Below are 24,836 nucleotides of genomic sequence, written 5' to 3'. Positions count from 1 at the left end.
GTGCCACAATTAATTTATTCCAGCACTTTTGAAAATCGCGAAAATTTTCGCCAAAAATACAAAGGGGTTGACCTTCCTTTTTTTTTGACCAAAAAATTTTTCGTCTCAGAATTGATTCGTATGACTCTTTCCCGACCAATTGGACCCCAAGGAACTCAGAAAACGCAGCAAAAGGAGCGTGGGATCAACGGGAGAGAAGATACGAGGAAAAAAGCACCTGCAGAAAAATGTCGAAAATTCGGGTTTTCGTTTTTTGGCTGTAACTTTCGATGCGTTGATCGCAGCGTATTGGGACTGCGCCCAATCGATTTCTCTCGCAAAATTACGTCGAAATAGTGCCACAATTAATTTATTCCAGCACTTTTGAAAATCGCGAAAATTTTCGCCAAAAATACAAAGGGGTTAACCTTCCTTTTTTTTTGACCAAAAAATTTTTCGTCTCAGACTTGATTCGTATGACTCTTTCCCGACCAATTGGACCCCAAAGGACTCAGAAAACGCAGCTCAAGGAGCGTGGGATCAACGGAAGAGAAGATACGAGAAAAAAAGCACCTGCTGAAAAATGTCGAAAATTCAGGTTTTCGTTTTTTGGCTGTAACTTTCGATGCGTTGATCGCAGCGTATTAGGACTGCGCCCAATCGATTTCTCTCGCAAAATTACGTCGGAATAGTGCCACAATTAATTTATTCCAGCACTTTTGAAAATCGCGAAAATTTTCGCCAAAAATACAAAGGGGTTAACCTTCCTTTTTTTTTGACCAAAAAATTTTTCGTCTCAGAATTAATTCGTATGACTTTTTCCCGACCAATTGGACCCCAAGGAACTCAGAAAACGCAGCAAATGGAGCGTGGGATCAACGGGAGAGAAGATACGAGGAAAAAAGCACCTGCTGAAAAATGTCGAAAATTCAGGTTTTCGTTTTTTGGCTGTAACTTTCGATGCGTTGATCGCAGCGTATTGGGACTGCGCCCAATCGATTTCTCTCGCGAAATTACGTCGGAATAGTGCCACAATTAATTTATTCCAGCACTTTTGAAAATCGCGAAAATTTTCGCCAAAAATACAAAGGGGTTAACCTTCCTTTTTTTTTGACCAAAAAATTTTTCGTCTCAGAATTGATTCGTATGACTCTTTCCCGACCAATTGGACCCCAAAGAACTCAGAAAACGCAGCAAAAGGAGCGTGGGATCAACGGGAGAGAAGATACGAGGAAAAAAGCACCTGCTGAAAAATGTCGAAAATTCAGGTTTTCGTTTTTTGGCTGTAACTTTCGATGCGTTGATCGCAGCGTATTAGGACTGCGCCCAATCGATTTCTCTCGCAAAATTACGTCGGAATAGTGCCACAATTAATTTATTCCAGCACTTTTGAAAATCGCGAAAATTTTCGCCAAAAATACAAAGGGGTTAACCTTCCTTTTTTTTTGACCAAAAAATTTTTCGTCTCAGAATTGATTCGTATGACTCTTTCCCGACCAATTGGACCCCAAAGAACTCAGAAAACGCAGCAAAAGGAGCGTGGGATCAACGGGAGAGAAGATACGAGGAAAAAAGCACCTGCTGAAAAATGTCGAAAATTCAGGTTTTCGTTTTTTGGCTGTAACTTTCGATGCGTTGATCGCAGCGTATTAGGACTGCGCCCAATCGATTTCTCTCGCAAAATTACGTCGGAATAGTGCCACAATTAATTTATTCCAGCACTTTTGAAAATCGCGAAAATTTTCGCCAAAAATACAAAGGGGTTAACCTTCCTTTTTTTTTGACCAAAAAATTTTTCGTCTCAGAATTGATTCGTATGACTTTTTCCCGACCAATTGGACCCCAAGGATCTCAGAAAACGCAGCAAATGGAGCGTGGGATCAACGGGAGAGAAGATACGAGGAAAAAAGCACCTGCTGAAAAATGTCGAAAATTCAGGTTTTCGTTTTTTGGCTGTAACTTTCGATGCGTTGATCGCAGCGTATTGGGACTGCGCCCAATCGATTTCTCTCGCAAAATTACGTCGAAATAGTGCAACAATTAATTTATTCCAGCACTTTTGAAAATCGCGAAAATTTTCGCCAAAAATACAAAGGGGTTAACCTTCCTTTTTCTTTGACCAAAAAATTTTTCGTCTCAGACTTGATTCGTATGACTCTTTCCCGACCAATTGGACCCCAAAGAACTCAGAAAACGCAGCTAAAGGAGCGTGGGATCAACGGAAGAGAAGATACGAGAAAAAAAGCACCTGCTGAAAAATGTCGAAAATTCAGGTTTTCGTTTTTTGGCTGTAACTTTCGATGCGTTGATCGCAGCGTATTGGGACTGCGCCCAATCGATTTCTCTCGCGAAATTACGTCGGAATAGTGCCACAATTAATTTATTCCAGCACTTTTGAAAATCGCGAAAATTTTCGCCAAAAATACAAAGGGGTTAACCTTCCTTTTTTTTTGACCAAAAAATTTTTCGTCTCAGAATTGATTCGTATGACTCTTTCCCGACCAATTGGACCCCAAAGAACTCAGAAAACGCAGCAAAAGGAGCGTGGGATCAACGGGAGAGAAGATACGAGGAAAAAAGCACCTGCTGAAAAATGTCGAAAATTCAGGTTTTCGTTTTTTGGCTGTAACTTTCGATGCGTTGATCGCAGCGTATTGGGACTGCGCCCAATCGATTTCACTCGCAAAATTACGTCGAAATAGTGCCACAATTAATTTATTCCAGCACTTTTGAAAATCGCGACAATTTTCGCCAAAAATACAAAGGGGTTAACCTTCCTTTTTTTTTGACCAAAAAATTTTTCGTCTCAGAATTGATTCGTATGACTCTTTCCCGACCAATTGGACCCCAAAGAACTCAGAAAACGCAGCTACAGGAGCGTGGGATCAACGGGCGAGAAGATACGAGGAAAAAAGCACCTGCTGAAAAATGTCGAAAATTCAGGTTTTCGTTTTTTGGCTGTAACTTTCGATGCGTTGATCGCAGCGTATTAGGACTGCGCTCAATCGATTTCTCTCGCAAAATTACGTCGGAATAGTGCCACAATTAATTTATTCCAGCACTTTTGAAAATCGCGAAAATTTTCGCCAAAAATACAAAGGGGTTAACCTTCCTTTTTTTTTGACCAAAAAATTTTTCGTCTCAGAATTGATTCGTATGACTCTTTCCCGACCAATTGGACCCCAAAGAACTCAGAAAACGCAGCAAATGGAGCGTGGGATCAACGGGAGAGAAGATACGAGGAAAAAAGCACCTGCTGAAAAATGTCGAAAATTCAGGTTTTTGTTTTTTGGCTGTAACTTTCGATGCGTTGATCGCAGCGTATTAGGACTGCGCCCAATCGATTTCTCTCGCAAAATTACGTCGGAATAGTGCCACAATTAATTTATTCCAGCACTTTTGAAAATCGCGAAAATTTTCGCCAAAAATACAAAGGGGTTAACCTTCCTTTTTTTTTGACCAAAAAATTTTTCGTCTCAGAATTGATTCGTATGACTCTTTCCCGACCAATTGGACCCCAAAGAACTCAGAAAACGCAGCAAATGGAGCGTGGGATCAACGGGAGAGAAGATACGAGGAAAAAAGCACCTGCTGAAAAATGTCGAAAATTCAGGTTTTCGTTTTTTGGCTGTAACTTTCGATGCGTTGATCGCAGCGTATTAGGACTGCGCCCAATCGATTTCTCTCGCAAAATTACGTCGGAATAGTGCCACAATTAATTTATTCCAGCACTTTTGAAAATCGCGAAAATTTTCGCCAAAAATACAAAGGGGTTAACCTTCCTTTTTTTTTGACCAAAAAATTTTTCGTCTCAGAATTGATTCGTATGACTCTTTCCCGACCAATTGGACCCCAAAGAACTCAGAAAACGCAGCAAATGGAGCGTGGGATCAACGGGAGAGAAGATACGAGGAAAAAAGCACCTGCTGAAAAATGTCGAAAATTCAGGTTTTCGTTTTTTGGCTGTAACTTTCGATGCGTTGATCGCAGCGTATTAGGACTGCGCCCAATCGATTTCTCTCGCAAAATTACGTCGGAATAGTGCCACAATTAATTTATTCCAGCACTTTTGAAAATCGCGAAAATTTTCGCCAAAAATACAAAGGGGTTAACCTTCCTTTTTTTTTGACCAAAAAATTTTTCGTCTCAGAATTGATTCGTATGACTTTTTCCCGACCAATTGGACCCCAAGGATCTCAGAAAACGCAGCAAATGGAGCGTGGGATCAACGGGAGAGAAGATACGAGGAAAAAAGCACCTGCTGAAAAATGTCGAAAATTCAGGTTTTCGTTTTTTGGCTGTAACTTTCGATGCGTTGATCGCAGCGTATTGGGACTGCGCCCAATCGATTTCACTCGCAAAATTACGTCGAAATAGTGCCACAATTAATTTATTCCAGCACTTTTGAAAATCGCGAAAATTTTCGCCAAAAATACAAAGGGGTTAACCTTCCTTTTTTTTTGACCAAAAAATTTTTCGTCTCAGAATTGATTCGTATGACTCTTACCCGACCAATTGGACCCCAAGGAACTCAGAAAACGCAGCAAAAGGAGCGTGGGATCAACGGGAGAGAAGATACGAGGAAAAAAGCACCTGCTGAAAAATGTCGAAAATTCAGGTTTTCGTTTTTTGGCTGTAACTTTCGATGCGTTGATCGCAGCGTATTAGGACTGCGCCCAATCGATTTCTCTCGCAAAATTACGTCGGAATAGTGCCACAATTAATTTATTCCAGCACTTTTGAAAATCGCGAAAATTTTCGCCAAAAATACAAAGGGGTTAACCTTCCTTTTTTTTTGACCAAAAAATTTTTCGTCTCAGAATTGATTCGTATGACTCTTTCCCGACCAATTGGACCCCAAAGAACTCAGAAAACGCAGCAAATGGAGCGTGGGATCAACGGGAGAGAAGATACGAGGAAAAAAGCACCTGCTGAAAAATGTCGAAAATTCAGGTTTTCGTTTTTTGGCTGTAACTTTCGATGCGTTGATCGCAGCGTATTAGGACTGCGCCCAATCGATTTCTCTCGCAAAATTACGTCGGAATAGTGCCACAATTAATTTATTCCAGCACTTTCGAAAATCGCGAAAATTTTCGCCAAAAATACAAAGGGGTTAACCTTCCTTTTTTTTTGACCAAAAAATTTTTCGTCTCAGAATTGATTCGTATGACTCTTTCCCGACCAATTGGACCCCAAAGAACTCAGAAAACGCAGCAAATGGAGCGTGGGATCAACGGGAGAGAAGATACGAGGAAAAAAGCACCTGCTGAAAAATGTCGAAAATTCAGGTTTTCGTTTTTTGGCTGTAACTTTCGATGCGTTGATCGCAGCGTATTAGGACTGCGCCCAATCGATTTCTCTCGCAAAATTACGTCGGAATAGTGCCACAATTAATTTATTCCAGCACTTTTGAAAATCGCGAAAATTTTCGCCAAAAATACAAAGGGGTTAACCTTCCTTTTTTTTTGACCAAAAAATTTTTCGTCTCAGAATTGATTCGTATGACTTTTTCCCGACCAATTGGACCCCAAGGATCTCAGAAAACGCAGCAAATGGAGCGTGGGATCAACGGGAGAGAAGATACGAGGAAAAAAGCACCTGCTGAAAAATGTCGAAAATTCAGGTTTTCGTTTTTTGGCTGTAACTTTCGATGCGTTGATCGCAGCGTATTGGGACTGCGCCCAATCGATTTCACTCGCAAAATTACGTCGAAATAGTGCCACAATTAATTTATTCCAGCACTTTTGAAAATCGCGAAAATTTTCGCCAAAAATACAAAGGGGTTAACCTTCCTTTTTTTTTGACCAAAAAATTTTTCGTCTCAGAATTGATTCGTATGACTCTTACCCGACCAATTGGACCCCAAGGAACTCAGAAAACGCAGCAAAAGGAGCGTGGGATCAACGGGAGAGAAGATACGAGGAAAAAAGCACCTGCTGAAAAATGTCGAAAATTCGGGTTTTCGTTTTTTGGCTGTAACTTTCGATGCGTTGATCGCAGCGTATTGGGACTGCGCCCAATCGATTTCTCTCTCAAATTTACGTCCGAGCAACGCCTTAAAGAATTTATTCTGATATTTTCACGATAAATACAAAGTCGTCAGCCTTTTTCGTTCAGACCACATAACTCCCAGGCACCGAAATTGTTTGTACGTCAGAGCACAAAACCGGCGAGCCGTTGTAAGTAGTACTATTTGATGAGTCTTACCATATTTCCATCATCACGAATCAACTTTCCTCGAACCTGTACGGACTATCTTCATGAAAAGGTCATATCGCGTCTAGCTAGAATAGCTTATGCTGAAAGCAGCGTAATTTTCTCACCCTTACTTGTTTCTGTTACTGTCAAGTCTTTCATCGAGTCCTGGATACGTAGGTAAAGCCAAATTGTAACACGCCCAAACTCGTGTATAAATATCTCTCTTGTATTATTGGCTTGGCTGTAAAGGGGTAGCAGAAGTAGGGAACTTCATACACAGGGTCTTACTCTTATCTTTCATGCATTTCAAGACAACGTCAAATTTTTATTTCATAACACGTTTCACAAAGTACAATATGGGTTCGTGTATTGAACGCGCCGTTCTCCAGTTTGCTAGCGATGTGTCACTGTATTGGTACTTGCATCTTCTTTGTGTCATGTGTACGGCCACAAACGTTCATGAAATATCCAAGAATCGATAACCGTACGGGAAAGACGTCATCACCAGTTGAGGATTCCATTCAGAACAAGACAAAAATTAATATCTTCTTCATACGATTTTCCATATGTTGTCGGTTTGGAGTAGGCATACTTCCATGTCTGCGACGATTTTATCCTGAGATTAGTAAACCTTCTCTAGTTTGACTTTAGCTCACCATATTAACTCTAAAGTGTATAATGGATAAACCTGAATTACCAATAAACGTATCAATTGCAACATTATTCTTTCTCTCGTAAGAGACAAAATCGAAAGGTAAGCAATTAAGATAAATCGCAAAACAACGTGGTACCAACGTTAGGCAAAAACTTTTTAATCTATAATTATAATTTCTTTTTATTTACTATTTAAACAATATTGCGATTTAATTGCAACTTAAAATCTCTACAAATTTATACGAAGTACCATAATTTCTTTAAATCAGATCTTCACAGAGATAATAAAATCACGACTATTTTGTATTGCTGCCCGCATATTATTAAATATTGCCACGAAATCCTGCACGCCGCGTCAATAATGAGCGTGTGCTAACATAGAAATAAAATATATCATATGCAACTAAGATCCGAATATATTTACTATGTGTAACTATTGCAATAAATTTAAACTGAAATATTCATTTTACTAACAATAATGCTTTAAGGCAAAATATATATCATTTACTATGTATACATATATATTTTGATGTGTATAAATATGTATATATATATATATATATATACATATATATATGTATCTGTTGATGAATGTACACATCCCATGCGAACAAATGCTTACACGGGTTCATTTATACTTATGGTCAAGTGCCATAGGTATAATTTACATTCGTTACGGTAAATGGACGCATGTGTTGTATTATTATATACATATACATGTATATATATAGATAATACAGGCATAAAGAGATTCTCATCATTGTATATAGCTAACATCTACGTAAAATAATGATAAATTTAATAATAATAATAATAATAATAATAATAATAAAATAATTCAGAATTTGAGATAACATGAACTTAAGTAGATTGCAGATCACTCCAAGTGTAGCTATGCTTTAAGCATGTATGTACAAGAAAGGCGAGCTACCGATTACAATAATTTTCAGGATGCTTCTGAATGAATTCATTTTCCTGCATCTGTCTAATTGATTGGGGCATACTAAATTTGGAAATAATAATTATACAAAACAGAATAATGTATAACTAAAATTCTTAAAGTTATATTTATGGCAGACCTATAAGTTAACACGACGTAATTATATGATGTAACGTTGATCAACATTAAGTAATTCGCTCTCACTCATTCACTCTCACACTTATTAACAAATTACATAAATTTATTTATATATATATTCTTAAGAGATAATAATTTCGTAACGGAAAGTGCTAGCAATAGATCTATCGGATGTTATTTCATCAATAAAATCGTATTCACCATGCTATTGTTGTACCTCAACACCTGCGTGCAGAGTTTTCTTCAATTAATCTCGGTCTTATCTTTTCTCTCCGAAAAACAAAAAAATAAAAATGAAATATAATTTTTTACGAAAGCTAGAGTGTTTCTTCTCAAGAGCATTGGTGAAAGTATTCCATATCTTCACCCTGTAATCGTTTTGATTGCATATCATTTCGATTCTCGTATTGGTTTTTTTTCCACTAATTGTATATAAAACTACGAAAGAAAACCGGGATGTGTCAAACACTGTTTCTGTCACTGATGTGTCAAACACACAGCTTAAGATGTTACTGCGACTCTGTAAGTACGCTGGCTGTACACAGGGTAATAAATTATATGCAACCTTAGCAAGCGGTTTGTAGAGATTGTGAAATGAATGATGGAAATTAAAATGACTGCAGCGAGGCTTGCTGTTTTTGGATCGCCAAAAGTTACTGTAGCAAAGATGGGATGTGAGTGATTTTCAATCCCAAATATTCGATGAACCGAATACATTTCACGATAAAACATGTAACGAACAATCACAAGCTATGGCCTGTGCCAGTACGCAGTCAATGATATAATTGACAAAAGCAGCTAAGCTTTGATTTGCCTTATAGTGTACCGAAGTTGATAAGATGAAAAAAAATCACACCTGTGATCGTTATATGCGCGAGTGACTTCACGATGCGTTGTACAATATTTGAATGTTTTCTCTCGCATACACACGCTAGTGTAATATTGATATTAAACGAATACAATCAAAATTTACAGCAGTGTCTTCATCATTGTCTTTCAAGATTAGGAATATCCAACATATTTTATAGCAACGCCGATGCAAAGACAAAGAATCAGAAAGTCAGAAAATGTTCGGTCAATATTCGTAGCTGCATCCGGCGTTGCGAAAATTTTTATCGGACTCCAAATTGGAACCAAAAAATACAAAATCTGAGACACGGATAGGATGCAGGATAGATATAGGCTCGACGAACAGGGCTGGTGACGCGGGCGGCGAAGGTGGTCGGCTGTCTGACGAATCAATCGTACGCGGATGCTCTTCCAGAGTCCAGGTGTTAGCACGGGGCGAGTGGATTCCATTGTTAGCACTCCAAGCCTACAGGCCATGGGCAACCAGGGTTAACAAGAAAGAAAAGAAAAACAGTTTGTTAGTAATTTGATTATCATGATTGATCGTCGTTAACATTCATTTTCTAATAGCTGATCAACTGATAGAAATGTGCTCAATGCGAAGCAATGATAATGCCAAGTGATTTGCTTGCCGTCACCGTGCTGCCCGTCGTACTGATTCTTGCCCAAATCAAGTATCAGAATAATGTGTGACAAACATATAATTTTTGTTTGCCGCAATGGATAATCAAGAACGTCGGTAGCGAAGCGTAGACAAGTGATATTTTCTCAGAGCGTAACAAATGGAAATAAGACTTTTCGCATTGCTTTGCATTATAGTATCGATTAAAAATTATTAGTATGAAGCATTTTGAATCGTGTGTATACAATGAAATGTGACATTCACTAACAATAAACAAAGAGAAAAAAAAAAACAAAAAAAAAAAAAAAAACTCTCCTTAGAAACAACCACATAAATTCTGTACTAGTAATAAGTTATTAATTGTCTGTTTGTTTTTTTTTTTTTTTTTTTTTTTCATACAGTCAAAAGTAATTAGCTATAACATTACGAGGCCATTTTATATCCTCCCCGCGCATAGGACAGTTATTCGAAAGATACCGTGGTATCGACACATAGCCGTTATGATATTAGGAATGATTACGACACGAAAATTGAATAAACAATAGTAATAATAATTATGTGACAAAATTCACATATTTGGAAGTAAACGAACTTATGAATCAATGCCACTGCAACAGTATAATATATAAATATAATAATTTATTTCAGAGCTGCACCCAATAGCTACCAACTGGTGTATTTATGTACTTGAGATTATTTTCTATTTCTTGTCACCCTAACGTATAAAACTGTTTCAACCGTTTATACGTTATTTCATTCATTACAAATATCCGTATTCCGCGGATTGCTGTAACGATAGATCACTAAAATTGGCTCCGCAATTCGCTTCTCACTACAGAACAGTGACCTACAAACAAGTGTGGCATTTAATTGAAAACTAAGAGACTGGCCAGAGATAAAACATTTGACGATATTTGTTATTGTTTTTGTGATTATATTAATAATTGTAATGATTAATAATATCCCATCAGCAAGCGGGTGTCAGAGGCTCATGAGTTACGCGTGTGCCATGTAGGACAGATTTATAGTATATAGTTCCAGGCATAATCGAAAGCAAATATTATTTTACAGTATTAAGAAGAAAAAAAAATTAATAAATATATATATATATACATATATATATATATATATATATATATATATATATGTAATAAAAGTTAGTGTCAACTTGGCCATGTGGAGCATTTTGGTTAGTTAAATATAATTAAAAGAATATGGTGCTGTTGTGCGGTGGTCTATGTGATGGGTGAAAAAATTGCATCTAATGATAAAAAAAGGATGTAATATATATGTATATATGTATATAAAATTATATGTCAAGATGTTAGTGGTATAGTACGTAAGAGGGTGGGACTTTGGCTGCAATAACGACCCGGTGTGGCACAACCTTCTCCACACCTCGGGATATATATATATATATAATTGCTTTTCTTTCTTTCTCTGAACTGTACCGAAAGGAATATTGATTCACCGAGAAAAGACAGACCCGCAGTGATTGAAAATAGAGTAAATTTTTCTGTCATTTTAGCTGACGAAATAAAGAAAGAAAAAAAAAAATTAAAAAATAAAGAAAAATACTGATAATCTCTATTATTACAAAGCAAATGATCTGCCGATCAATGGTTCATCAATAATCTCAGGTAAATTTTTAATCAGTTGAGAAAACCTTCGCGTCGCATCACGTTACCATCCCTGAACTCTACTAACAAGAAAATTGACGTTCTTTTCTGTTTATATATGTATAAATATTTATTTTTCATCGTATGATATAACACACATATATATATATATATATGTGTTTGTGTGTACACACATATACATATATCTATTTATCGGTTTATATACAAATTAAAATAGAAAGTAAATAAGTGTTCCACAGGCACAAGTTGCCAAAAAGAGAAAGACAGAGGAAAAAAAAAAAAAAAGAAGAAAGAAAAAAAAATTTACCAAAGTGTAAAATACAATGTCCTGGAAAACAATTTTACATTGACGATAAAAAAATTTGAATCTTGTTTATTTATACTTATTCGAGCACCAAACATATATTATATAATCTTTATCTTGTCCTTCTATTTCAAAGACTACACACACACACTGCCCCGCATCGTAACGCATGATATTCTAACACGACGTTGGCTCTTGTGAATAGAATATTTTCTTGTAAAAGAGAACAAAAAAAAAAAAAAATGAAGTATACGATAAATAATAAGGAAGTTTACAAATAAAAAGAAGAAAATACCAACACACTTGGAAGACTAGTATACTGAATACAATCGGCGCTGCAGGTGAAACAAACATCAGTGTAAATTATTCACGTTTATATTCAATGAACAGATAGGTATTCAGATTTTTCACTTTTTCACGCCAAATGAATAATGATCGCCGCGCACCCGCATTGCCAGTTCACCACAAACTGTTGTCAATGTTTCATATATGTATATGTAAGACGAGAGTGAGCTCATTGGATACAACGTTTACTTATAAAGTTGCTTATTACACCTAAGAGCGGGGAGTTACGGCAAGAGGTATATTTCTATGTAATTGCTACTACGGCTACGAAATGCATCTACATGGTTTTCGTATTAGTGCCGATAACGGATAATACGTCAGATTTGAAACACATTAATGCAAATTGTTGGACAAAATTTATGGTTGTTGGTGCGTAACGATATAACTGAATAATGCTAAACAGGGCAAGTGTGCCGTTATTATATCATGTCCCCATCTCATTGCAACAAAAGCTATTTTATTTGCTTCAATGTAAAATTATCATTATTATTGCCTCATCGCTGTCACATACAGAAAGAATTCGATTTTTCTTAACCCACTTTACATTCGTACAATAATTTGATCTGTTTGTTTCTGACTAAAATCTAATTTGTCAAGGGAAGAGAAAAAAAAGGAAAAGAAAAAAAGAATCAATCAAAAACATAAGAGGTTTTGGGTATATGTATGCGTTAGAATCTAAGAAAGATCGAAATTTAAATAAGACATCGCGTCAAACGGACGCGGTATCAGGTACTGGAAAAATAAATTTAACTTACACAAGTCACTGTGTCGCTGATTTAAAATGATCTATGTACACATACATATGCTAAACTGATATATATATATATATATACATATATATATATATATGTATATGTATATGTATACGTATGTACGTATGTACGCATAGATAGGACAGAGAGTGGCTTGTGAAATTGTCGCATGAAAAATTGACATAGAAAATTGTTTATGAATATAACAACGTAATAAAACGTTTGAGTACAACTAACCTTTCCGCGGAGGCGAAATAGAGTACTCTGTATTCACGAGAGAGCGCCGGCCCTTTGATAAGGGTGCTCGCGAATCTGACCCAGGTGCCTACGCTGCTTGGCAGCGGCTGCTGCACCTGTCGCCAACATAAAAAAATCAGTAATCACCCCGCTTATGGTATTATAAAAAATTCCATAGTTGATTTCAGTAACTGTAAGAGTTACCGTCTGTTACTAATTATAGTTATCCACTCGCTGATATTCACTTTTGTTTTAATATTAAGTTTACTACACGAATACAACTTATGCAGAATGTGGCGTGTAAGTTTAAGGTCGCACAATAACATTTGGCACATGCTATCATCGCCGTTTGTTTTGTACAGTCCTTGAAATTGCAACAATAATCCACAGTTTATTGTTATGAGAGTAGCAAACTTGAATGTATAATGTATAATACAGATGTAAATGTCAGCTGTTTCGGATGAAATAAAATAAACATATTACTCGTACTCATCCAACTCGGTAAGAAATATTTTTATGTATATTTGTGACTTTCAAACTGCCGGCGAATAGTTATTTCAATTAATAAACAAATTTATGAGTCTGCTACTTCTCAATACTCAAACTGTAACTGCTAATAACACATTTTTCAACATTGATATAATATGTATAATTTCTTTTTAACATCAACTCCAAAACTGGACTATTTCGCTCCGTTGGTTCTCACTTATTTATGGCTGAAAGTAATTTTTTTTTTTGTTTTTGATTTATCTATTCTAAACAAATCATTTCTTTTCTCCTAATGCTTCTAAAAACTTGAGTCCAGTTCATTTTGTTCAACGATTGTTTACATATTATAGCAACAATGAGTATTTCGAAAATACCTATTTCCTTACTATTTACCCTTTACACATAAATATATTTATATATATATTATATTATTATTATAAAATATATATATATATATATATATATATATATATATATGTGTGTATATATGTGTGTGTATATATAGCTAAATCTTTATAAAAATAAAATTAAATAATCATATATAAAATAATGTACATGTATAATAATATATAATATGTAAATTATATAATGTACAAGATTCTCGTAGTAGCGTATTTTTGTTTTTTCTTTCAACTTTACATAAACAGCTACAAATAATATACGCTAGAACCGTCAGTCCTCAAAAACATTTGTTTGGTCCCTGGATAACTTTTCCTACTCCTATTGTCTGTCTAGAATCTTTGTGTTTTTTTTTTTCTTTTTAGTACAACACAATCAGCACATGACCAATCGCCATTGATTAGTTACCAAAAGTATCCGCGTATTAGATTAAATTGATATTACCCGTTTATTAATATTAGATCTGATAGGAAAATAAAGCAATATTTTATTATCCAACACGATTAGTTTGTTTGTTGCTTCGATCGTTTGTTTGCTGTGAAATTCTATTACTTTTTCGTTACTCATTTTGCTGCACGTATGATGATAATTGGAATTGTTCAAATATCCGCGAGATCATACTTCAGTACCAATGGAAAAATCTACACTTCATTTTATCAAACACGAATTGACTTTCGATAGTGTAATAAAATGCATTGAGAATTCTTACGGTGAGCAAAACGACGTTTTCGATCAGAGTATCGTTTTCTGTTGGCTTTATTGATCAATTTGTTCAAACATCCCGACGCGGCATACGTATTATATGGCTTGTAAATACTTCTTCAAACACATTTAGTACATTTGATTACGATATTAGGGTATAATGTCAGTTTGAATACGAGTTATAAGTGAGTTTTTGTAGGAAAGGCGGACCAAGTTAGTTGTTATTTCTAATATGTTAAACCAATCCTAGGGATTTGTTCGAGATTCTACTGGTATAATAAATTGTAGTGTTACTGCCGAAAAATTCGATGAAACGCGAAAGTTTGCGAAGCGCGAGAAAAAAAAATTGAAAAATGAGAATAAAAACAAATAAATAAAAGTTAGGATAAAACAGAAAAGCAAAAAAAAAAAAAAAGAAATAATAATTTCAAAAAGGAATTATGCAATGCGAATTCTACTAACAATCAATACCATCACCGTATTATTCATAAATACTTCGTAACTAGATGTTAAAATTTTTAGTACGGATTATATAGTCTTCGAGCTAATGGTATAAAATAATATCCATACAAGTTTTAGATTCTAGAATATCAACTGTACGTCTCTTTCAAAGATAAAACGCTAACTTAATAGCGATAGAAAAAATAATAGTAATGATAATAATAACGATAATCTGAAAAAGCTATTATACACTAACATTTACTAAAATTCTATCGCGAATAAATATATATCTTTTCATAATAACTACACAACAATGAATGGCCTTTGATTATTGCATCGAGTAGTACACAAGAACGCGCCGAGCAACCGGACATCTCGCTGAAATGCAAGAATCCGTTAGAGGGTATATTTTTAACATTATGCTTAAGAAAAATTATATATGTGTAATATGTATGTATGTGTGTGTTTGTGTGTGTGCCTATATACACACACACACACCTAAAATGCCAATGAAATTTCACTTTATATGCTATTTACTGCTCAACAGTTTTTTTCTTACTTTTTTCCTACGCTTTTCCTATACACACTGACCTATTTAGCCTGCGATTTAAAATACTCTATGCGATTCGTAATATAATCTATACTAGTACCAAAAAATTTTTTTCATTTCTGTACACCGGCAAGACGATAAACAACATGGCAATGTATTGCTGTTACTGTTAGCAAGAATATTTTTCTACGATTTTATTTTTATTTAGTCACTTGGAATGATTTAATTTCACTTGGGTCAACGCGTACGAAGCTCGAAAAATTTATGCAAAAAGTAGAAAGAAAAGAAAAAAAAAAAAAAACTAATAATATACGCAACTCAAGAACTCAAGTTACAAAGTTTTCTTCTAGCTACGTATTAAATGTGACGTTGATTATTTTGACTCTTTTTGGCCTGATGCCGATCTGTGTATAAAAAAATACACGATAATTTTCATTACCATGAAAAGCGAAAGGTCTGTCCAAAAAAGTAAAACTTTTTTCGGATTCTAGACGTTCGAAAACGTAAAGATTCGTTGAAATTAGACAAAGTAATTTTCGACCGAAACCAATACATTTCTTATATCACCAGAGGTGATGAAAAGTAATTACCGTTCAGTTTTATGATGAATATAAGAAATGACGATATTTCAATATCATAAATTTAACAAGACCACCGAGGTATAAATCTTCGTCTACCATAAAAAACTTTTTGGACTAGTATACTTACATTTTTTTTTTTTCAACCCGCGACACATTTACAATAATAACAATAATAATAATAATTAATAACTTCAGCTAAATCGTCTAAAAAATCTAAACTCCTCCAACCTCAATGTCATGTTGTTGCTAAAAATAAAAACCGATGTACGTGATGTTTAAGACAAAAACGAAAATAAGTAGTAAACAAAACGAGATTTAACATAGAAAAGATGAAATAAAAAAAAAAAAAGAAAAGAAAAGAAAATAAAACGTGAAAAATATATCTTCTTTATATTATATATGTTACGCTAAAAATTCTGTTGCTATATCAGAACGGACTCGACTAGTAAATGACTGATTCAGCTATTTTCTTTCTACAGACAACTAAAATCTAAGAATAAAAATATTACGTATAACAACGATAACAATAATATTCTACGTAAGAAAAGAAGCCGATTATCGAAAAATATCATTATATAATACTAATAATAGTAAAAAATAATAATAATAATAATAATAATAATCTTCGTCATCGTAGTGTTAATATAGTAATAATCTGCGCTATATGCTTCGGTGATAACATTACAACTAACAACAATGAAAATTAATGACAATAATAATAGTAGTAATAATAATAATAATAATAATAATAATAATAATATCTCTTTGCAGATATACGCTCCGCATGGATTATATATATGTAATGTATGTAATTCAGCCGAAGCCTAGCGTCAGCGAGCAAACAACCCACCAGAATGGTCAGCTGTAGCGTACTCGGTGAGGAGCGGCGATGCTGCGAGTGCTGCGTAGTTCGCGTAATCCGCGTATGGAGTGTAAATTAGTCCGTGAGGATCCCCCGCGGACAGCAAGGACCCCGGAGGACCGGATCCGTTCAGGAGGGAGGCGGCGGTCGTCGGGACCGATATCCTCGGGGAGAGGATCAGCGGCGCACCCAAGGGCGTGCTGGGATTCCTCATCGGGGCGGTCAGGCCGGGGAGAAGACGCTGCGTTTCGGCCGCCGCTTGCGCGACGCGCCTCCATTCCTCGTCACAGGCTGCGATGTCAAAAACTACACTGACTTTCAAAACCGTACTTCGTAACGACGAATAGCTTATCGATACGTATTGCAACAGGGGAAGAGAAACCTCGGTACTGGACAATTTTCTACGGATCATCGAGAGAGATGTTTATACAATGAGGGAAATTTTTAGTTTCGATTAACGCTTGGTTCTTGAACTATTTTCATTTTTCACCACGAACGGAAAATACAGTTCTTGGTAGAAAATGAAAATTAGTTTTCTAGCTGTTAAAGGAAAGTCTAGTATCCGTTACTATTCTTCTTCGTTACGACCGTTGTTACTATATTTTCTTGCAACTGTTGCGAAAATTTAATCCTCGTGCAAGAATAAATTGACGTTAAAGCCTTGTTTAGTTAAAAAAGTATAGTAAACCGAAGAAACTAATTTTGAGTTGCAATAACCAAAAAAGGATCGACGATAGCGCAAAATGGTTAGGCGTACCTCGTTTTTCCTAATTCCAACAATATTCAAACAGTTTATTTAACGATACCTGTTTTACTCAATTTTTCTCAGTGTATATTTCTATACGGTTACTCGACTATTTTCATTTCTCTACCGTTACAGAAAAACGTAGTACCGATTAGAAAATGGAAATTCTTTTCATTCTTTTTCATTACGGTCACTGGAGCTGTAATATTCTTTAGTAGCTACTAAAGTACTTTAGTAAGCTTCCGGCTGTCAGGTGAAAATTTTTTTTCAATTCTAACGAATCAAGATTTTCTGGGGTTGAATCATCCCTAAAAAATTACCTGCAGCAGCAGCAACCTTCGTGTTGGAGTCACGATAAGTTCCGTTTATTATGGCAAGCTCCATGAGCTGCCTTTTCTTCAGCTCGTCCTCACCATCAGCCTGCTAACAATCGATATCACCGTCAGAATGTACGACCGTAGAAGCGATGCGTCTTATACGTAATCGTTAATAGGCGTATTAAAAATCATCAGGGATTTCTAAGGGATTCTCTGTTCCCTTCGAATCAGTGTAGTATTGACTTTTAAGATGAGGTAACGCACTATCGGAGGATAATGTTTGCACACTAAGATATCGGGATTGCGACGGTTTAAAAATTTGTCTATTTTCTAAGTGGCTTCGCATTTTTGTATGTTTGAAATAATCGGAACTGTCTCACCACGGGTACGAGTAGCTTCCTGACTTCTTCAACGGCACGTGCGAGTTTGAGGGTTGCTCGATTCTCTGTATCTTCTACCGTCAGTAAAACGTGTAGCTCGTCTGTTAGGTGTTCCCAATTTGGTTTACCTCGGTTTTGTTCCTCCTGAGGATATTAAAACAGATCGTTACCATTTTGTAGACCCTGCACGGAGAGATCTGTCCAGTATGCAACTGTCCAGATGTCTGGTGCTGTGCGATGTTTTATACAGTTATATTTTTTACGTTACGCATATATGCAAGTCAGGCACGTTACAGTTGAACAAATAGAAAAAATACACCCAAGTCTATATTTAATATGCGTATATTTTTTTAACATTTCTTGCCAAGCTTCCTCTCATGACAAAGAAACAAAAGTGAAAAACCGCAGGACTGTGTAAATAATTTCAAAGTAAGTGATACGATGGCGTGTTTGCAAGACTCGATGGTAAAAAAGTGTTTCATAACAAATCTAACTGAAATTTGGATAAATAATTTTTCATTTTTTCTTTAAACAAATAAATGTATATCTAATCAACCAAATGTTGTGAAAATTACGTACGCAGCCAGCATGGGAACAGATGTCATAATACTGTGAACAGACACTCCAAGATTGTTTGTTCAATCGAAAATCGTCGGTATTTCATTAATTTTATCCTCCAGCGTTTTATAGTTTGCGATAAATGTACTTACACAGGGTCAGCACTTATCTCAGTACCAATTGCAGCTTGAAAAAATGATTACTCGCTTTATTCGTTTGTACGGTACATGCAGCCTAACTCAAGTATAAGTGACGAAGCCTCGGATTACCATCATTAATTCATGTATACAGTATAAGGTGTACGTGCGGTAGAATGAATCAGGTAGGTGCGGACATAATTAATTTGAGAATACTTTCTTGATAATTTATACGAGGTATGCGAATCTCATTTTACATTAATTTTGAATCAGCTGACTATTACGCAAGCCAAATTGCCATTGACAGACCATCGGGAGTCAGAAACGGGGAGTCTTGTATTGGCAAGGTTGAAATTGCCTGTGCCAGGTTCACTTCCTTGTGCATAATGCGTGTTTTAATCATTTCCAAGCTAATGACTAATGAGACATCTCGCGTGTGAATTCCGAGCCATGTAGATATGTCACGCATGTTAATTATTTACAAATCCGATCTTTCATTGGCGTAAAAATTGCCGCGTTACCGACGAAACGATGAGGAGAGTTTTACATTCAAACCGCAGACACAAATTTGTGCCGGCATTGTTGAAAAAAATTAAAATGAAGTTTCATATTCAATTTTACACGAGAACTGTGTACTCTCGAAGATCAACATGGCCGCTATTTTCCCACTTGGAATTTTATTTTAGCCGCAGAATCGTTTACATAAAAAACTACAGATAAAACGATATTTCATACGAAACAATATCGCGGCAAGAATAGTTCTCAAGTTATTTTTCCGTCCGATAAAATTCAGAACCCCGAAAATTAACACCGCATAATTCACGGATGTCAAAATCTGGGCGTGGCCCACTGTAAAATATGGAGCTAAAAGTAGAATTCGTCGAGCGTCTGGAATTACGTAAATTATAAGAAAATCAATGCGTCGAAACCATCGTGCAGTCTGTCAGACAACAATTGCATCACATGCGCATACACGCGTTACATAAAAATTTGAAATTAAAAAACCAAAAAAAAAAAAAAAAAATACCTCTCCGATTGTAATGAGTAACAGAATCATCTGGAGTGTATGTATATATACATATATACCTATATATATATATATATATATATAAAAAACCAGGTGCAATCGCTGCGCGTACCGAGGTTGCAGCCTTAAACGGATTCGATGGAAGAGCTCGAGTTGCCGCCACCGCAAAGTCAAGAAAAGTTAGCGAGCTATGATCGGGGTCGTTGAAGGCACGAGAGAGGAGAATTGCTACATGCGGCACGGAACACACAACGGAGCCGAAGAGACCCGGGATATAAGGTAGGTAGGTATACCAGGTACACCGCGGTGGTGTTCGAGGTAGGTAAAAGTCGGTGACTGACCCCTTTGCCTCCCCCCCATTCCCCCATTCCGCCGTGCAATCGCCACCGTCGTCAGGCTCGACGCACACGAACGGAGGCACGCACATTAACGTATACCTTATTCCACGTAGGTATTACATACGTTAGACCGTGAGCGTGTCTGGTGCTTGTGCGATCGGAAAGGCGTGCACGTGGTGTTAAGGATTGGAAGTGGTATGCAACGTCGGCGACTTCGAGAGAAGAACGCGCGCGGGTCGCCAACCATCGTTTCTTTCCAAATATAGGCATGTATCGCTCTCTTGTGTATGTATGGATGTACGTACGTGCGAGGAAGAGAGAGAGAGAGAGAGAGAGAGAGAGAGAGAGAGAGAGAGAGAGAGAGAGAGAGAGAGAGAGAGAGAGAGAGAGAGAGAGAGAGAGAGAGAGAGAGAGAGAGAGAGAGAGAGAGAGAGAGAGAGAGAGAGAGAGAGAGAGAGAACAAGTGTCCTCTTCGAACGCGTGAACGAGGAACTTGCCGTTGCACACGTAGACCCGTTTACGTGGTTACTTTACGTATCGGCCTACAGGGTGGTTCACTTACGAACGACGGTAAGGATTTTTTTCGTACAGAGTGGTCGGTTGAGTAACCGTATCTCTTATACTCGTATACCTGCTAAAAACCGAATGCAGCTGTCAGGCCGATAACATAAATTTTTACGGTAAGCCAAAAAAAAAAAAACCTTTGTTTTGAGTAGAGCGTACGATTTTTAAAAATCGCGAAATATCAAGATTCCTTTTTCAGTAAACTCGAATCGTCCGTCCATCGAGGATCATTCAGGCCCCATATTTGGTGAACCATCTCTATTTATCTTGATTGTATGATTTCGCCTCGTTGAGGAATAACATACATACTGTATATACTGATTAATTTACAAATTTTCTTCATTAATTGCTCACCTTCTTTTTGTCTCGCATTGAACCTTTTCCCCGAACCATGATTTTGCATCCAGTCTCCTGTTCGAGCTGCTTAGCCGTCATACCACGTGGTCCCAGAATCCTCCCGACGAAGTTGAACTAAAATCCGAAAAAGAGAATAAAAAAGTTAGACTATCGTGAAAATCTTCCCAATACCGTAAACGGACATGAAAAATCGTTCAAATCTCGCGTACATACATCTAGATGAACTGACGTACTAATTTGACATGTGTCATCACGTGACGGAGTTCAATGTAAATATTACACATGCATATGTAAATTTTAAACGAACGTTCAAGTTTTGAAAATGTCAAATTTGCTCAAACTATCGGTCCACAAGAATTAGGCAAGTACTATAAAATAAATATTCACACGCTCCTTCGAATGATACCTATCACCTTCGCTTTTCACGCTGTATACGGGATTGTTTAATATTTATTTATTTTTTCCTCACTCAAGGTTTCGCTATGTTGAAATTATTACAAATTTTTACGTAACGGTAAGTGTACCGTAGATCATTCACGTAAGTGGTTCTTACGGATTATTTAACGCAACGAACTACGACATCTTGTATGTAATATACAAGTCATGCACACGTACGATATAATTGTACAAAATTATCGCAGCACGATTCATTTTGTGATATCTGGCACAGAGAGTAAAAATTACGGAATCGAGAAACGATACGTTATTGAAACGAGTACATATAAGGCAATCCAATTTCACACATAACAAGGGACAGAAAAGAAAGGTCTGCAGCCTGCCGTTTCATCTGTACGATAATGCATTGACGATATAGAAAGGAGTAAGATTGGACTCGAGAGAGGCAGATAAGAACGAATCTCTACTTTCGAACATCGCGGAGTCGTTGAACCTGAACCTTTAACCACATAACGCAACATCGTAAGCTCAGCTACTTCCCGATTCGTGGTATCTTTTCCCACGACAGTCTAACGTAAATATTCACAAATTGGAATATTGATAGAACTTTCGATTTCCTAAAAAACGCGAGTATAAAACTCCAACACGATTTGAGGGGCATAAATTGTTCGTACCCGCACGGATCGACGCTGCGATTCGACGACGATAACTGATTCCGATTTTCAGACAACGGTCATATTTCGTCCGCCAATCAACGCCGATAGTTGCATAGTGTTCGTATCAGATAACAGCCGCCTGTAAGAAGATATCGAATAATCAGGAAACGATACCGATTGGTCAATGCTATCGACATTCACCGATAAACTCTTTCGTGTGATTCTAATGGTCAAGTGTCCGGTGTAATCTAGAACGAAGCCTCTTCCCTTCAGCCCTTCAAATAAAATGGCCTTTACCTCTGATTGTAAATGGTGGAATCGGATATTGGCCGCGACGAATTTTACACCTATTCCCGAACAACGTCACGCGGGCGGATATTCTCAAAGTCCTGAACCAAGGTACGAGTACCGACGTTGAAGCGAAAACCCGTCTCGTCTCGAGTCAAGTGGACTCGGAGAGAGACACGTTATGGCATAGAAGGAAGTGAGGGGGACCAACTTAGGTGCGCCGGGGACCATTGGATCGAAGCGTGCATAGGGAAGAGAAATCTTGCGATAGGCAGTATCGAACAAAATGAACGAAAAATGACGGAGTGGGCAGCAGGAGCAGCATGTTATCAAGGAGAGGGAAAAAGAAAGGGGCGAAAAGTTTCAAATGTGAATAAATAATATTCTTCAACAACGACGCGGCATTACGCACGTGTATTTTTATTGTACACATACGCTATATGTTTTGTTACATATGTGTACATGTAATTTACGAATGGTTGAACGTTGCGAAATGAAAAATCTCAACTAAACGGTAATCGACGACAACCTGCAGAGGGCTCGCCTAACTGTACCGTTGCAAAACAGTAAAACCGAGGTGTGTTTGAACGCAAGCACGCAACGCGTGTATGTGCAACTGACGAAGGCACTGCAGCGTTGAACCGCTTTCTATTCGGAACTTGACCGACTAAATACTGTCCGCTAATTCGAAGCGAATTAAACGAATATACTGTGAAGTGAACCGACCATAAGCAGGATAAAGTTGACGAAGGAAGGTAAGAGTCAAAGAATACAGTCCGTAAAGTGAAGAGGAAAAATCCTGTGTTATAATCGACTATAAAAATGAATGTTAAATATCGGCATGCCTTATATACGGAAGACATAAATAATGCCGAAGTTTAGAGACCGTGAAGAAACTATGAGGGGAGCGTCCTCGATGGACAAACCATAATGCCTACATCCTGTCGGAGACAAATACGAAGAGACAAACGCATATTGACAGAAAAGATTTAACAATAACAGGTATATGTCATTTGCAAAGCGTCAATAGCTGTAGGTATTCACATCCGTTTCTATGGCTAAAGCGACCGACGACGTTAAAATTACGTGTATACCATCCAAAGTGCACAGCGAAAAGTTTTACACTCAATGGGTTGAATGCTGTTCATGTAACAGTAGACAACATAATAACTAGACCAAATTCGTGAGAGTATAATAAACGAGTGAAGACAAAACTTTGGCTCGCACTTTCTATCTCATTTAAAACGAAGAACGGCCAAGTAAAAGGAGAAGCAAGTTACACCGACTATGGCAAAGGAATTCTGTTGCAAATGCGCGAGTGCAAAATACGCACCGTCATCTTCTTCTTTCAAATCACATTCCTCAACCGGACACACGTCGTCACATGCAACTAAATTTAAAAAAAAAATAAAAAATAAAAAATGACAACACGATCCAGAGTAAAAATCTTTTACGCTGATCAACGATCCTGGATTCGAGATCCTTGATATTATACTCTGCAAGGGATCCGCGATGCTTGCAGCGGTACTTGAGAACGAGGAGGTTGCTGCCCTGAACAATTCAAGATCATAAGGTCACCGCGGCACGTAAACGTATAAGTATACGTTTGTGCAAGTGTATCTTCGTGCCGAAACGACGAGAGCAGACAGATTTTGGCGAACGGTAGCTCACAGACGGTACGCGCGTACGTACTTGGAATACTTGCGAAACAATCGTCACGTCACGCGAGAATATTCAGCGAAATTTCATTGTACACTTTTTACAAATCACTACACCGCAAACCTATAATTATCATTTTTTACCGCTTGTCAGATGTTATCTCAGTTTTGATTATTACTTTGATCCGTTCCCAACGTACACGTGGCATCTGTATTATTAAACGCGTGATCGAAGTTTATCCCACAACCGTATATTTTATACAGAATAATATAACTCCTCGATAGGATGGATTTACGCGCTTGTCATTTTCCCGCAGTTTTTTCTTCACCAGTTAAAAAAATAAAAATAAAAAAATACATTCTGCTGCTTAGAACACATGCATATTACGGTAGGTTTATTGTACGAGAATCAAGATACGTGCAGAATTATCGACTTCCCGCGCTGAAACAAAACCTGCATGCCGCACAGTTAAAATCCTTTACTGCTTTAGAGAGTGAGGGGGAGAGAGAGAGAGAGAGAGAGAGAATAAAGTAAGCAGCTGCAATGCAATTACTAATACTCGACGAACGTTCGACGATGTTGGTGCAGTAATTTTCCATGAATTCGTCAGAGTCTGTTTTTGGTAAGGCGATTTTTATCTTCTTACTTTTCTTATTCCTTAGCAAACCGAGTCTGAAAACTTGCCAATTCCGTGCAAACCGATGGTCACGAGAATCTTACGCTCTGATATAA

At 37.0% G+C, this 24,836-nt stretch overlaps 1 protein-coding gene across 10 annotated transcripts in view; it reads right to left on the bottom strand.

Moving 5' to 3' along the window:
- Positions 1 to 6,481: 6,481 nt before the first annotated feature.
- how (protein held out wings) overlaps positions 6,482 to 24,836 on the bottom strand; it is a 43,011-nt gene continuing 24,656 nt past the window's right edge. Inside the window, exons 3-8 of one of the 10 annotated variants that reach the window (XM_046637216.1) lie at positions 21,103 to 21,219; positions 18,125 to 18,268; positions 17,748 to 17,850; positions 16,671 to 16,988; positions 12,659 to 12,774; positions 6,482 to 9,224 (exon numbers count right to left, since the gene is read on the bottom strand). In XM_046637216.1, coding sequence (XP_046493172.1) covers positions 12,692 to 12,774; positions 16,671 to 16,988; positions 17,748 to 17,850; positions 18,125 to 18,268; positions 21,103 to 21,219 — 765 coding nt within the window. In that variant the 3' untranslated portion in view covers positions 6,482 to 9,224; positions 12,659 to 12,691. Of the gene's footprint in view, positions 9,225 to 12,658; positions 12,775 to 12,893; positions 16,989 to 17,747; positions 17,851 to 18,124; positions 18,269 to 21,102; positions 21,220 to 24,836 lie in introns of those variants that run through there. The other 9 variants (XM_046637220.1, XM_046637221.1, XM_046637218.1 and 6 more) reach the window with 9 other exon arrangements.

Source organism: Neodiprion pinetum, chromosome 1 (assembly GCF_021155775.2).
Source record: "Neodiprion pinetum isolate iyNeoPine1 chromosome 1, iyNeoPine1.2, whole genome shotgun sequence".
Classification (NCBI taxonomy): Eukaryota; Metazoa; Arthropoda; class Insecta; order Hymenoptera; family Diprionidae; genus Neodiprion; species Neodiprion pinetum.
This window is presented reverse-complemented; position numbering and strand designations above follow the sequence as displayed.